The sequence below is a fragment of the Sitophilus oryzae genome, unplaced genomic scaffold, assembly GCF_002938485.1.
Source record: "Sitophilus oryzae breed Bouriz unplaced genomic scaffold, Soryzae_2.0 scaffold_488_pilon_pilon, whole genome shotgun sequence".
Lineage (NCBI taxonomy): Eukaryota > Metazoa > Arthropoda > Insecta > Coleoptera > Curculionidae > Sitophilus > Sitophilus oryzae.
In genome coordinates, this window is record NW_022147071.1 from 637248 (window position 1) to 651758 (window position 14511).

General features: G+C 32.7%; 4 protein-coding genes across 5 annotated transcripts; 2 read left to right on the forward strand and 2 right to left on the reverse strand.

The window, feature by feature from the left end:
* Positions 1–493: 493 nt before the first annotated feature.
* Positions 494–3347, forward strand: LOC115886431 (ubiquitin carboxyl-terminal hydrolase 8-like). The gene has a single exon (XM_030905575.1). It carries the CDS (start codon positions 717–719, stop codon positions 2982–2984), a length of 2268 nt encoding a protein of 755 aa, XP_030761435.1. The 5' UTR covers positions 494–716; the 3' UTR covers positions 2985–3347.
* A 2842-nt stretch (positions 3348–6189) lies between these two features.
* Positions 6190–11662, reverse strand: LOC115886376 (zinc finger protein 184-like). The gene is made up of 6 exons (XM_030905483.1): positions 11466–11662; positions 11210–11401; positions 10722–11157; positions 10484–10651; positions 10225–10428; positions 6190–6810 (listed from the first exon to the last, which is right to left on the reverse strand). The coding sequence occupies exons 1-6, from the start codon at positions 11574–11576 to the stop codon at positions 6440–6442; spliced, it is 1482 nt and encodes a 493-aa protein (XP_030761343.1). The 5' UTR covers positions 11577–11662; the 3' UTR covers positions 6190–6439.
* Positions 11663–11858: 196 nt separating this feature from the next.
* On the forward strand, positions 11859–13399 carry LOC115886377 (zinc finger protein 195-like). 2 transcript variants are annotated; one of them, XM_030905484.1, is made up of 2 exons: positions 11859–11998; positions 12053–13399. In XM_030905484.1, the coding sequence occupies exon 2, from the start codon at positions 12060–12062 to the stop codon at positions 13089–13091; it is 1032 nt and encodes a 343-aa protein (XP_030761344.1). In that variant the 5' UTR covers positions 11859–11998; positions 12053–12059; the 3' UTR covers positions 13092–13399. The 2 variants fall into 2 exon arrangements, with proteins under 2 accessions (XP_030761344.1, XP_030761345.1); XM_030905485.1 differs by having other exon boundaries at positions 11859–11983.
* Positions 13393–14382, reverse strand: LOC115886378. The gene is made up of 3 exons (XM_030905486.1): positions 14198–14382; positions 13984–14145; positions 13393–13930 (listed from the first exon to the last, which is right to left on the reverse strand). The coding sequence occupies exons 1-3, from the start codon at positions 14286–14288 to the stop codon at positions 13455–13457; spliced, it is 729 nt and encodes a 242-aa protein (XP_030761346.1). The 5' UTR covers positions 14289–14382; the 3' UTR covers positions 13393–13454.
* Positions 14383–14511: the final 129 nt, after the last annotated feature.

Here is a 14511-nt window from a genome sequence, read left to right on the forward strand (position 1 = left end):
TCCATTTAGCGATGTGTCAAACCCGAATTATAGATTTCTTCCTATAACAGATTTCTGTATAACTAAAATATATTGTTTCTACTATTTTCCACAAGATGGCGCACCGGAACAAAAACAAATTTGGACATTTGAACTATTTTATACTTTATATTTTATAAATTGTAATTTATATTAGCGATAAATACAGCTATAATTATGTCAATCTTTTAGTGTCAATAAAATTTCCAAAAAGATTTAGTTTGGATTTGGAACAAATTAAATACCATGTAAAAACTTGCCCTGTATTATGAGTTGCATATATTGCATAATAAAAAAATTTAAAAACTACAAAAGTAGACAAAAAAAAACTATATCATTTGTAGAAGAAAAATTCAAATGGTTATTAGATGAAGAGTTTCTAAATCAACAAGAAGGTTTGGTCTCTGGTTTGGTAAGGAAAAAATATAAAATGAAAAAATATAAACAGATAAACGTCAGATTTGACTTTTGATAAACCCCTCCTTCCTTTTAAAATCTAATCAGCTGTTTGTCTATTTAATTTAAAAAGAATGTTTAAAAAGTTTTTATTAATTACCTGTAGAAAGATTTTACGAATCGGCTAGTGACAGTACTCTTTAAAGACTTGAAGACAATTAACAAAGAGTTTGCTGTTTTTCTAAAAATTTAAAAGGTACCATTCTAGAACGTAGATATCTCAAGAAAAATAACTGGTAATCATGCAGGGAATAATTGATTTAAACATTGCCAGTGATATCGTTGATCTTGAACGTTTGGCCCAAACTAAAGATGTACTGAAAGTGAAAAACCCACAAGTTATTGAAAAGGTAATGAAAAACATCTACACAGAAATTTCCAAATCGTCATTAAACCAAGAAAAATGTTACATACTTTGCTTACGCTATCGGCACGCTGTAAATAGACTATGCCAAATAGGAGACAGGAAATTTGTTATGATAAAATATGAGCATGAACTTTCAAGAGTCGAGGACAAAATTGAAGAATTAAGACCAATTTTAATATCCAGATATGAAGAACATCGAAGGAAAAAACAGAAAGAGTCAATAATATATGTCCAACCAGAGACTCCAGCTAGTAATTATGTAAACGGAGACTCACCTCTATTTTCTAGTGAATTTATATCAGCAAAGCAATTATATGAAGCAATAATCAACAAGATGAACATCCTGGTTGTTGATATTCGACCTACCAATGAGTTTGAGGAGTCCAAAATTAAATTCGAAAACATTATTAATGTACCAGAAGATGTATTAGGCCCAGGACTATCTGCAAATGTCATACAAACCAAGCTGAAAGACGATGCTCAGAATATATGGAACAAAAGAGACAGTTATCTTATTATTGTGTTTCTTGATTGGAATTCCAGTTCTGAGAATGTAACCAGTACGAAACTGAGCTTTCTAAAAGCGTCTATAACAGAGTGGGACATCAACCGTAACTATAAACAAGCCCCAGTAATTCTAGACGGTGGTTTTCGAGGGTTTTTGGAGAGCTATCCAATTTCAGTGTCCAATGTTAACGTGAATTTTGTAAGACACAATGAAGACATTGATGAACTATTAGAACTGGAAAATATCTCATATCCTGAAGAAAACACTGGTGTGATGCAATTGAAGCACTTCACAATTCAGGAACTTGAAGATTCAGTTAATAATGAAGAATCGGAAGAAGAACCTGAAGAGTTACCCAAGAAAATTAATAACATTGAAGAAATTGAGAAGAAAAACATAGAAAAAGATATAGATATAGGGCCTAAAGGTGGTGGATCAGCAGTTGATAAAATGCCTTCAGATATAACCAAAGATGAGACGACACCAGATATAATCCGAAATAAAATTGAGGAACACAGAATGAGGTTACTGAATGAAGCGAGAAACAAGAAAAATAAAATGGTCGGTGGGAAGGCAAAAGGCTCTGAAGGTGACTCATCAGGTTCTGAATCAAAAACCAAACTTCCTCCTCCGATCAGGAGGGAAACTAAACCTAAAAAACCCATGCAAGTCTTTGGTGGATGGTGCGGTCTAGTAAACATTAAAAATACTTGCTACATGAACACGGTATTGCAGTGCTTAAAGTGTATTCCCATTATCAGGAGTATATTGCTGGCGAATTTCGTTAATCACGTCACTAGAAGACCTCCAGAAATTATCCTTGAATTTGCCAGTGTTGTTAGAGCTCTTTGCGAAGGAACTGAGTACGATAAAAAAGTATACAGACCAACTAGTTTTTATGATGTAGTTTGCAAGTTAGATCCGGTATATAAGAAAGGAAATCATGAAGATTGCATGGAGTTCTTTCTGTTTCTTTTAAATCACCTTAATGACGATTGTGCTCAGGATATAACAACAAAAGTTATGAGTGAAAGAGAGAAGTCTTGGTACTCTCACCTACAGGGTAGGACCTCTTTCTGGGTGGATTTGTTTTACCATCAGTTTCAATGTACAAAAATATGTCAGGTGTGTCACTTGCAAGCTGTTTCATATGAAACCGATAATACATTAATGTTATCTGTCCCATACCGCGCGACCTTGAGGATGGTACATTTAAAAGAATTAATCCATGAATACATGGAGGACAATCAGATATTGGACTATAAATGTTCAAGATGTCAAAACATGAAGGTGATAAACCGAAAAAACATCATAGTTGAACCAGAAATCCTAGTTATCGTCTTAAAAAGGTACTACCAAGACGAATACCAAGAAACAAGGAAAAATAACGTTTGTGTGAATTTTGACTTGTCTTTTCAGTTTGGAAAGTGCTTTTACAAGTTGTATTCAGTTGCTCAGCATAGAGGTACGATGGATCATGGTCACTACTACGGACATGGGATTCTAAGCGATAATACCTGGGCAGAGTTCAATGATGAGAGAACCACGAGGTTTGAGAAAGACTGGGATAGTATAAGAGGTTCTGTATGTGCCTTCTTTTACTGTAAGGAGAATAGAAATACTTCGAAAATGTGATTTTTAGCGAATAGATTAAAATAAGGTTTAGTTTTAATTTGTTTTTAATGTTTCAACGCAGCTATTATTAATCCATTCCAAGTTTTTTGATTTTTTTTTTATAAAAATAATGGTGCTTGAAAGTTATAAAGACAGTAGTAGACAAATGTAAATAAAAATAAGTACTAGATAAATATAAAAAAAGGTAAATTTATTATAATTCGCAGTTAACCTTTTGTTGTAAATAACAATAATACCTAAATAAAGTTATTGTTATTAGGGATAAATGAAAACTATATATTTATTAAAATGTTTATATTGTAATAAAAAGTTTCTTGTATTTTCATGATTTTAAACTTTTACATAAAGAACTATTAGTAAGTATATTGCTTTTTATTTATTTTCTGTACCTACCCAATGTCCCAAAAACAAAAATCACATACAGAAATGTTTTTTGCATTATTTTCATTTTGTTTAAAGAAAAACTGTAGGACTAAAAATTTCTTTATTGAAGTTGTTGAATTTTAATTCTTCAAATAAAGGGGTATATGTATTTGAAAATGTATTAATTTTATTATTTTTTTATATAAGTATAGGTATATATTTTATTTTTTACAAGACATTTAATAGGACAAATTTTGTACAAGAATAAAATGTTTTTTTTAAACTCTTATTAAAAAACTGTGTCGAGTTGACTTGAAAAAAGATCGTTGTAATTTTGTATACATGACAAATTATATGGAAAATATTATCAATGGTGAATTCCAAGCTAACTTGACGTCGTTTCTTTTCTCGATAATATGGTACATTTATTAATGATACTTTGTATATGATTAATTTATATATTCATTAGATATAAAATATAGAGAACTCATTTTAGAAAATTTAAAACTTGCACAAATAATAACTGGCCAAAATAACTATACAGGGTGATCCACTGTTTTTAAAATGATCATAATATCAGGTTTCTGTTTGCAGACAACATAGAAACAAAAATAAATTAATTATAAATATATAAATAGTTATTATATATTTACATCAACAAAACTCACATTCTTAACGGCACTTAAGAGACATAAATGGCCATTACTACCGCTTTCCTGTTCAAAATATTCTAATAAAGTTCTCTTTTTTACGGCTATTAAGCTATCTTGTACACTTCGCACTAAAACAGGTTCTAAAAAGAACAATTCGTTCAACTGCAAGGTCTACTAATACACATATGGGTCAATACAAAACTAAAGTGTCAAAACGAATGACAATGTCAAGAAATAAATAAATAAATGCGGCAACTTGACATTTTTTGCAGCAGAGCTACCACCTGAATCCCCAGCGCGAAATTTAAATTCAAGTTGGTCAGCTCGACGCCGAATATGTCCATGGTTGGCAACAATGAATTTAATTTACTAAAAGTTTAATTGACATGAAATATAAGTATAGTTTTTGTACAGTCAATCAAATTATTAAAAAAATATATCTGGAAGTACTTTTTATAAGAGTAATATTTTATAAAAACGATTGGAGTGAAAATCTTAAACCAAAAACCCGATATAGTGCTTTTTCGTAAAGCTGGGTCACCCTGTATATGTTAATTATCTTTCACATAAATCTTTAAATATATACATTTCACGAAAATATATTTAAAAGTGATAAAACTTCAAACATGTCAGTCTTGTGTTGAGAAATACCATACGATCGAAAAAAATCGGCGTCAAAGATGGCCGAGGAATGACAATCGATGATAATTTAGGCGAGGTCAGGCCCTAGACGTAATTTCTTGACCCATATTCTCCTTAATTTTTTTAATGGCTCTTCCTTTTTTAATCTCTCTATGATTAGTGTTAATTTACATCTACAGCTGTCTTTGACGCCGTTTTTTTTTCGATCATGCGGTACTCTAGAATAAAAAAATAAATATGAGAAAAAATTTCCAATTTCTAATGCCGGGTACCAAGGCGACGAAAAGTAAACACGATTTTCAGACAAAAACAAGACAAACTTGCGACAAAAAATGGGGAATTCTGACAAGACAAACTTGATACAAATTGTCCACACCGCAATGACAAAAGTACAACAAAGTCAAAAGTTTGTTTGTTGCGATTTAGTTTTATTAACCATGTGTGATTTCACTGGTCTCCTACTGTTGGCAGCACACGCCACCCATACTGCGCCGACAACTTGTAAAATATACGAACAAAACATAGACACTTTGATCTTTACCGACTCGAGACGGGACATTGAAAAGTCCCCGAATTTTGAAACAAAACAAAAATGAGACAAAAATGTCACAGAAATATATTGGATTTGTCGCAATTTTGTCGTAAAACATGAATGTTTCTGTCTTGTCGTTGTTTTGCCTGCTTGGTCTGGACCAGAGAGAAACTAATAACTAAAGTGATTTCGTAGACAAGTTTATTTTATCACCGCGCATCCCAGACGCGCATAGCGTTTAGCCGGTCAAAAAAGGAAGTTTTCAACTTTGCAAGCTAAACATTTGACAGGATTAATTAGATTGTCAGTAGTTTTTTCTATTTCTTAGCTCTAGAAGGAGATAACTAAAATCTGTTGATAATCGGAGTAATAAATTGTTTTTGACTGAAGGTGCCTGTTCTTTTAGCTTGTCAGAAGAGAAGATTATTGTCATTATTGATTATTTCAGGTTCCACGATTTGTTTTGTGGTTGAGATCCAGAAATAACGTTTCCTTTAAAGGTTTTTTAAGGCAATTATTTTAACATACCTAATAGTAATAGTGAGTACACATAATAATCGTACATTGCTAATTTACATAAGCATAACCTATATAAGATAAATCTGACTGTAAAAGTAAAACATCACATTCTTTTCTGATACCTATGGAACGACTAGGTATTATACCTGGTATTATTACCAGTAATACAAATTATTTTCTTCAACTGATAGGTTCTTGTTATAGAATAAAGACTATCAAAAACATTGAATACCTGCGGGATACCTACTGATGCTCTAGGCGAGCTCCCATCCGTGCTTCCCTGTTCAATCCCAGCCGAGTTAGATAAAAAAGATATTGAAGATTGCAGCCTTGAGTTGGAGTATGGAGTTAAATAAATTATTATGTTCCTACACAGTATTTTATTTATATGTTTTAATAATGCTTTAAAGTCTAATAATAAATTTTCGTTGTCAACAAAATAATCTAAAAAAACTACGAAGATTTCTTATTATAAGCTTTAAAAATTAAGATTCGGTTCAAATATACAAATTTTAAATTTTTGGCGCCAATATATAGGTATAAATGCAACCTACTAATGCACTAACACAGTCTTCAAAAATTAACGTTGATCGGTCTCTCTCACTTTAGTTATTAGTGTTCTCTCTGGTCTGGACCCGGCATATGACTTTCAAGTATTTTAGACATATTAATGACTAACGACACTTGTCTTGATGTCATACTTCAATAATTAATAATTACTAAACCATGACAAACAACTCCAAATGTTAGCTTTCCTGTCCTTCATCATGCGATTTCAAATGTTCATTATACAAGTTCACTTCAACAAACAATTTATCACACATCCCGCATTTCAGGTTATTGTTTGGTTTAGACTTTATGTTGCCACATTCGTCCTCGAATATCACAATGTCAGTGATATTGTGCTGAGCGACCAAGTGACTTTTCAAATCGGTCATATTCACAAACACTAGGTCGCAGTGAATACACCTGATGACCTCGTCGCTCTGGTGTTTCTTCACGTGATTCGTTAGACAATTTGAGGAGGAGAATCCTCGTTGACAGTAGTTACAGATGTAGGGTTTTTCGCCAGTGTGAATTCTTTTGTGGACTGCTAATGAACTTGAACCGTTGAAACCTATCAAAATGTTGACATTTAAATATCATAGCACATACATATACAGGGTATCCCAGAAATGAGTGCAGATATTATAAGGGGTGGTAGATCTGGTCAAAATAAACATATTTTCTCTTTACCATTTTTAAAATAAATTGAAAATAACGGAGTTACTTATCTTTGAAAATTTAAAAAAATAATCGCAACATTTTGAGAACCGCCGGCAGATATCGCCAACTATATCCAAGTAACCGGATCAAGCCCGGATTTCAGTTAATTCGACGCACTGTGTTGCCATATGTACAAGAAAGTATATGTTTAAAAGTAAGTCATAAAATCACAACACCTGAGGAGTTTGCAGAGATGCCTTACATTTTTAAGATTGTGATATTATTACATAAAATAAATTAAAAGTTAAATGTTTAAAAGTTAAAAAAGTTAAATAAAAAAACTTACCCAACATTAATGCCCACTTGCACCGTTTGTATAAACTTTGTTTGAAGCCTAAACAGTGATTAACTATAATAAAATACTATATAGTTAATCACTGTTTAGCCTTTAAACAAAGTTTATACAAACGGTGCAAGTGGGCATAAAAAAGATACTTATGACAGATCGAGTAACTGTACACATCGATCGAGTAACTGTACATTGTGACAGTTCTCTTTTTCGATACACATTTAACTAAAATACACTTCACTGTGCTGCTTTACTTGTACATGCTATTATTTATTATTACAATAACTACTAAAATAACAGTCCCCATTTTTAACTTAACACATTATTTTCATATAGGCTTCATCACAATTTGAACCACTGATTTACAAAACACCTTGAAAAGCACACATTACTTTGAATACCTTTCTGAATGAATAAATGTTGAGAATTATAGTCTCTTATCGCCACTTTACGAACTACTTTCAATCTAAGAAAATACATGTTTCACTCAACAATTTTAAATACGTATTTTGTTTTTTCGCTATTTTTGCGATGTATTTCGGCAATTTCATCGACAGCCCAACCGTCGACCAAGAGAGCCGCGCATCACTGGTAACGTGGTAACTGCTCACTGCTCCTTTGTCGCCATGATACAAGAAGGTTAGATAAGATCCTTGGCGGTCGCAAATCTGTTCTCCGCGCGCATGACGTCACTAGGGTAATAATTTTCTGTTAAGCTCCGCCAACTACATGCGCCATATCTTCTCTCAAAAGATCCCTGGCGGTGGCAAATCGGTTCTCCGCGCGCATGACGTCACCCGGATAGTAATTTTTAAGCTCCGCCCACTACATGCGTAATATCTTATCTAACCTAGAAATTTGTCTATGAATTTATAAATGTAGAACTATGTAGAATGTGAATAACATAGGAGGTTGCAACACTGCAAGGTTTAGATACACCTTAAGATGCGTATTCATTATCCGAACGAACGAACGAACGAATGAAAGTGCGGTATATTTAGACGGGGACCGAACGCATGCGGCCGTTCGTTCGGTCGTGCGCTCGACCATCCGCTTCGAGTCGGTACACCAAAGGCGTTCGCCTGCGTGCGCTTTCAGATTTAAGGTGCGTATTCATTATCCGAACGAACGAACGAACGAACGAACGAACGAACGAATGAAAGTGCGGTATAATTAGACGGGGACCGAACGCATGCGGCCGTTCGTTCGTTCGTGCGCTCGACCATCCGCTTCGAGTCGGTACATCAAAGGCGTTTAGACGTCATGGTACAAAGAATACAAGGTACGATGATAGCGGCTCCAATTTCGTTCAGTTCGCGCATACCACCTGTGACGTCACTAGGAAAATAATGAATAAATAAAAAATAAAGAAAGTTGACAGGAGATCTGCAATTTTTGGGGTTATGGTTAAGAATTGTTTATTTTAAGACTTTTTAGTTCGTTTAATTTAATAATTACTAAAACCAGCAGTTCCAAAAATATATTTAAAAATAATAATTATCTATTAACATGGATTTGGACGATAGGTAAGAATACTGAATTTATTTCTATATTCGGTATAAAATTGTTTATTAGGTTTTTAGTTTGCGATGTTTATGGTAAATAATTTTCATTTTCATTGCCTCTGAATTCACATGAGGACAGAGTTGAGGATATCTATGGAAAAGTAACCACAAGAGGAATTGTTACATCATTTAAAAAATATTGGGAAGTTTATTGTTTCCCATCGAAAAGTAGAAAATGCCAATGCAGATGAACGTATTGTAATTGTGATAGAAGTAATTCTAAGGGTGAAGTTTATTATAATTAGTGGAAGTAATACCAAGGGTGAAGTTTATTATAATTAGTGACCTCTGCTTCTTTTTATATGTAGAAGTTTCTGGTTTTGAGAATAAATCGGTTGAACGACACCCAAAATTTAAAGGAAGTATTTGCATACCCAGAATATGCCCATCAAGGATTATATAGCTCAAATTTCCTTTAATGGTAGGCAATTATTCAATGCAAATTAACTTTTTAAGTGACTAAAATATTAAATAGTTTACAATATGGTATATCACTAAAAATATATTACTTTTAGGTACAATTAGGGCCCGATACATTTCAAAAAGTAGAATATTATTTTATATTAAATGAGGTATTGTACTAACAATCAATTTATATTAATAACGGAGATTAAAAATAACAGAATAAATAGTTCTTTTTCTTATACTACAAAAATAAACTATAGAATACAACAGTATTTAAAAAAAATAAAAAGTGATGTTCCGGCCGAGATTCGAACTCCGGTCTCTCGCTTCCTAGCCCGACTCCTTATGCACTGCTCCATAGTAACTTGCTTAGCGATAATTCAATGACGGTATATAAACAAAAAAAAAACAGGTTTATAACAATATCTTGACGATTTGAACTGGCGCGCGAATGAAGAAATGCGTGCGGTCTTCTCGTGCGGTTCTATCGTGCGGTCCCCGTCCATACCACTAGCGTACGTTCATTCGTTCGTTCGTTCGTTCGTGCGGATAATGAATACGCACCTTTAGAGAAATCTGAGGTGAATAAACAAGTGGCACTAAAAAGTTTTTTCAAATTTTCCGGAAAACGTCAAGAAAAATTTTAAAATTTCAACATTTTTTTTTTCGCAAAAAAAACTCATAGGCGTGTTTCTGGGGTTGAACTATACTACCAGTTATTTGCACTTATTTCTGGGACACCCGTATATACAGGGTGGCGCACCTCATTCGCCTCGGTTGATTATACGAAAACGGAAAGATGTAGAAACAAAATATTTTACGGGTATATGTGGGAAAGCAATGTGCATAACTTAAAATTACTTTGAAATGTACAGGGTGTTGACAAACTTTTTTATTATAGCATGCATATTTCAATATCTCAAAAACCAAAGCATTCAATGTGTAAAGATACAAGAAAAAAGACAATTTTTGACAGTTAATTACAGTTAGTCAGTTTCTTAATTACCTTTTTTGCAGACTTCACACTTATGACTCTTCTCCCCAGTATGTGTCCTCACATGTTTTGTAAGTTCATTCGACTGGCAAAAGGCTTTGGAACAAAGAGAACAAACATACGGTCGTTCTCCTGTATGCGTTCTAATGTGAGCGATTAAATTTGAACTTGTGGCAAAAGCTTTAGGACATAAATGACATTTGTGTGGTCTTTCACCTAAATAAAAATTTAAAAAAAGATTTTTTTATGTATAAAACAATCTTATTCTAACCTGTATGTGTTCTCATGTGTTTTTCAAGATCCTGGGCTTGGCGACAACCTCTGGCACAAACAGGACACTTAAATGGCCTTTCATTGTTATGTATTCGCATATGTATTTTAAAGTTACCGCTATGTGAAAATCCTTTGTTACATATCTTACATTTGTGGGGTAAATCGGCTGCACACATATAAATATAAAAGAATATAGATATTTTGTAAGGAAAACGCAAATAAAATTACCACCATACCATAGTTATGTATCTTCATGTGCCTATTTAACTTAACCTTAGTTTTAAAACCTTTGCCGCAAATTGAGCAATGTTTTCCATCGTCGCTTTCAGTACTCTGTAAATCATTTATATTTTTACAGCTCACATTAACTTGCTCAAGAGACTGAGCTGTCTGTATTTGATTTTGAACAGGCAAAGCAGGTTGTTGAATTAGGTGTATTGGAGCTGTATATGCTGTGTTAAGTGCAAATGCAGATACCGGCCTTATAGGACCTTGTATATTATAAGATTGCTCTGTTAACTGTTGATTTGTTATATTACTGTATGTTATCTGAGTAACTGCTTGATCATGTGTCATAAAATGATCATAATTCGGGTTCTCAGGTAACATAGAGTCTATCATCTTGTTAGTTTCTCTAATATAAATACACTGGTTTATAGGTTGAGAATCTACCTAAAATCATTAACACAGTTTACAGAAGACAACTTATATGATTCATAGTTACTTGGTGAGGTTGATTGGCATTAATATTTGGCTGTTCAATACTAATCACTTCTTTTCGATCCCTTAAACTAGCTAGATATTGCCTCAATTTTACATCAGTCTTCTCACACTGCCGTTTAAATTGAAAGCAAAGGTGTAATTTTGACGCGCATTTGTTACATATTTGACTAGGAAGATTGTCGTTAGGCCAAACCTGAAAATATTGTAATAGATAATGAAAACATACAGTTTGTAGATAATAAACAACTAATATTCACCTGAATTGCGGCACAAGCCATCATCTTTTTGTACATGTTCACTTTAAATAAAGACATCATCGTTCCTTTATCCATACAGACTCTGCAAATTTTCGAAAAGTCCAACTCCATGGTTTATTTTTAAGAAATTTTGGGAAAAATACATTTAAAAATACCTTTCTTGCCAAGTTTATTTACCAAATTTTATCGAAAAACTAACCTAAAAATTGTTTGTCAAACTATTTGACAGGTAGACATGATTACAGATTACAGGTAGCTATTTTTTGAAATTTTATTTTTATATAAATTTATTATATCTTCTGTGTGATAGATGGCCGAAGAGATGGTACTTTCGATCTACGAATAAAAGGGGGCGCTAAAATCGTACCGTTGTCTTGTTTTAAATCTGTGGTTTTATTTTCATTTTATAATTTAGTATTTTCAAATATTTTACATGATTTTCAATTTGTTTAACTCATATATAGCATATATCAAGTTTTCGCAATATAGTATAAAATAATTGGTACTTTGGTATACCGGTACTTTTACTAATGGCATGATAAATGAAACATTTTGCTTAAAACACATTTCTACAAATTTAATTTTAGATTTATAATGGATACAAAGGATACAAATGCAGTTAGAGCTTACGAATTATGTTATACTTGTCTGTCCAATAAGAACTTGGTGTGTGTTCCTAAAGATCATAAAGAATACGAAGATTTTGTTGAACTATTTTACAAATTCACTAATTTGTACATCACTGAAAATGTAATAACTATTTGTGAAAATTGTATATTTAAGCTAAACGAGAGCCACCAATTTCGTACTGTTTGTATAGAATCATATAAAACTTTCAAGACTCTTACAGAAGAATTTATAAATGAAACATCAATAGACCCTACTACAGAAGACAAAAATCAGGAGAATATAGAACCAGCCAATACAATTGAATCATCTGAGACAAATCCTAGAGAGAATATTGAAAACACCTGGAATGTCGGTTATGAAACAATATGTGGAATATGTAAAAAGCAATTTAGCAGCGTTTTAGAACTACGTACACATTTTACATCTCATGAAGAAAATAACGAACTTGAAAGTACAGAATCAAATGAAGATCTTTGCTTCAACTACGTTTGTAGTAAATGTAACACAAAGTTTTCTGTGCTAGGTGACATAAAGCTACATATTGATCAACATAACAATGAATCATTAAAATCTATACCTTCCAAAACCAGAGAAATGCATGAAGATTACCAGAATTTTGAAAATGAACATTACAGAGTGAACTATACATCATCAAAACCCTACGAATGTTTATATTGTCCAAATACATATGGCAGACTGTGTGATCTAAAAGTACATACGAGAATTCACACTGGAGAAAAACCATATAAATGTACAGTTTGTGATAAACACTTTAGGAGAAAAACTCATCTAACTATACATATGAGAATACACACTGGCGAGAAGCCTTACAGTTGTAAGACATGTGGAAAGAGTTTTGCTCAATCCGGAGACGTAACAACTCATGAAAGGACACATACAGGAGAAAAACCATTTGTTTGCAATGTTTGTAACAAGTGTTTTGCACAAAGGCCTTCTTTGAAAACTCACTTAAAAAAACATTTTTTGCTGTCTTAAAAATGTGTCAATTAGTTTTAGAGACACAATATGTATCCAAAATATTACTCTCAACTCAACTACTCTGATAAAAAATATTAATAAAAGCCTAAAACAGTTGAAACTGCACTTGTATGCAGAATTTCATATTCTATTAGAATATGTCTTGATTTGTGCTGAAATGTTGATAGTGTTAAAAAAGATGGCAATCAGACGATCAATGTCAAATCAAAAATAGATATGTTTACTTAATGTATACAGAATGATATAATTACTGAAAAAATTATAGATGTATAAATTGTTGGTAAAATAAAACAATGAATGACCTACAAACTATTTTTATTTCAAAGCAGACATTTTGCGTTAATACATTCTTATTTGACGTTATTCTTCTGCAAGTGCTTGATATAATATATTGAAAATTTCTTCTTTTATTTCGCGTCTCCTTATTGGACATTCAATCTGACTAACTTTATAAGCCACATATTGGGCAAATACTATATCATCACTACTTAGCAAGAACTTTAAAACATCAGGACTATTTGATGATATTAAAGAATTAAACTGCTCTTCGGGAGACATCTCACTAAATGACGAATCGGTTAATCGATAAAAATAATCGGTTTCAAAGGTTTCATCATCGTCTTCGCTCTCAGTATCATACTGTAATCGTAAAAATGCACGACCACTGTCAGAGCCTGCATCTTCCTGTTCGACTGGAAAATCTTCCAAAAATGTTAACGCATTCAATATATTATCATCGTAAGCTGAACCGTCATTGCTTGTTCCTCCCCGTAAATTATATTGGTATTTTCTAAATGTCCCTTTCAAACTTTTCCATTTTGTAATTGCATCTGATTCTAAAATTTTAAAAAGTTAATGACAAATATAGGTAGAGCTATCTGTAACTTACTGTTTAACCCAAGGACCTCTGCTATGGCTTCCCAAATATAATCTTGACATTCTTTATTGTATTTGTACACGCGGTTCTTGGGATTATAGAGACTTGGAAATTTTCGGACCAGTTTTATTAATTTGTAGTGGTCGTATTCGGAGCCTTCGGTGTTACTTATACCTGTAAAATTGAGATTAAATTCAGGAAATCGTGTGAAGTGGGTGAAGCGTACCGTTTTCTTCAGCTACACGAAAAACGTGAGCTCTTAAATCCATTCGGTAATTTGCAGGGTCATTTGCCCCCTCAACCGACCCAACCGACATACTGTTAACGATAAAGAGTGTATGAAAATACAAATTAAATCAAATACAAGCCTACAAGTAAAAACAATCAACAAACAACGCAAAATGCCAAGGTAAATGACAGATAGATAACCACAGATAAAAGAATTTAATTTGAAGACCTGAAGTTCGGCAACCAATTATACTTTTTTTAAAATTATTTAAAACAAAACAATATTTATACAAAACTTTTGTATGTAATTGA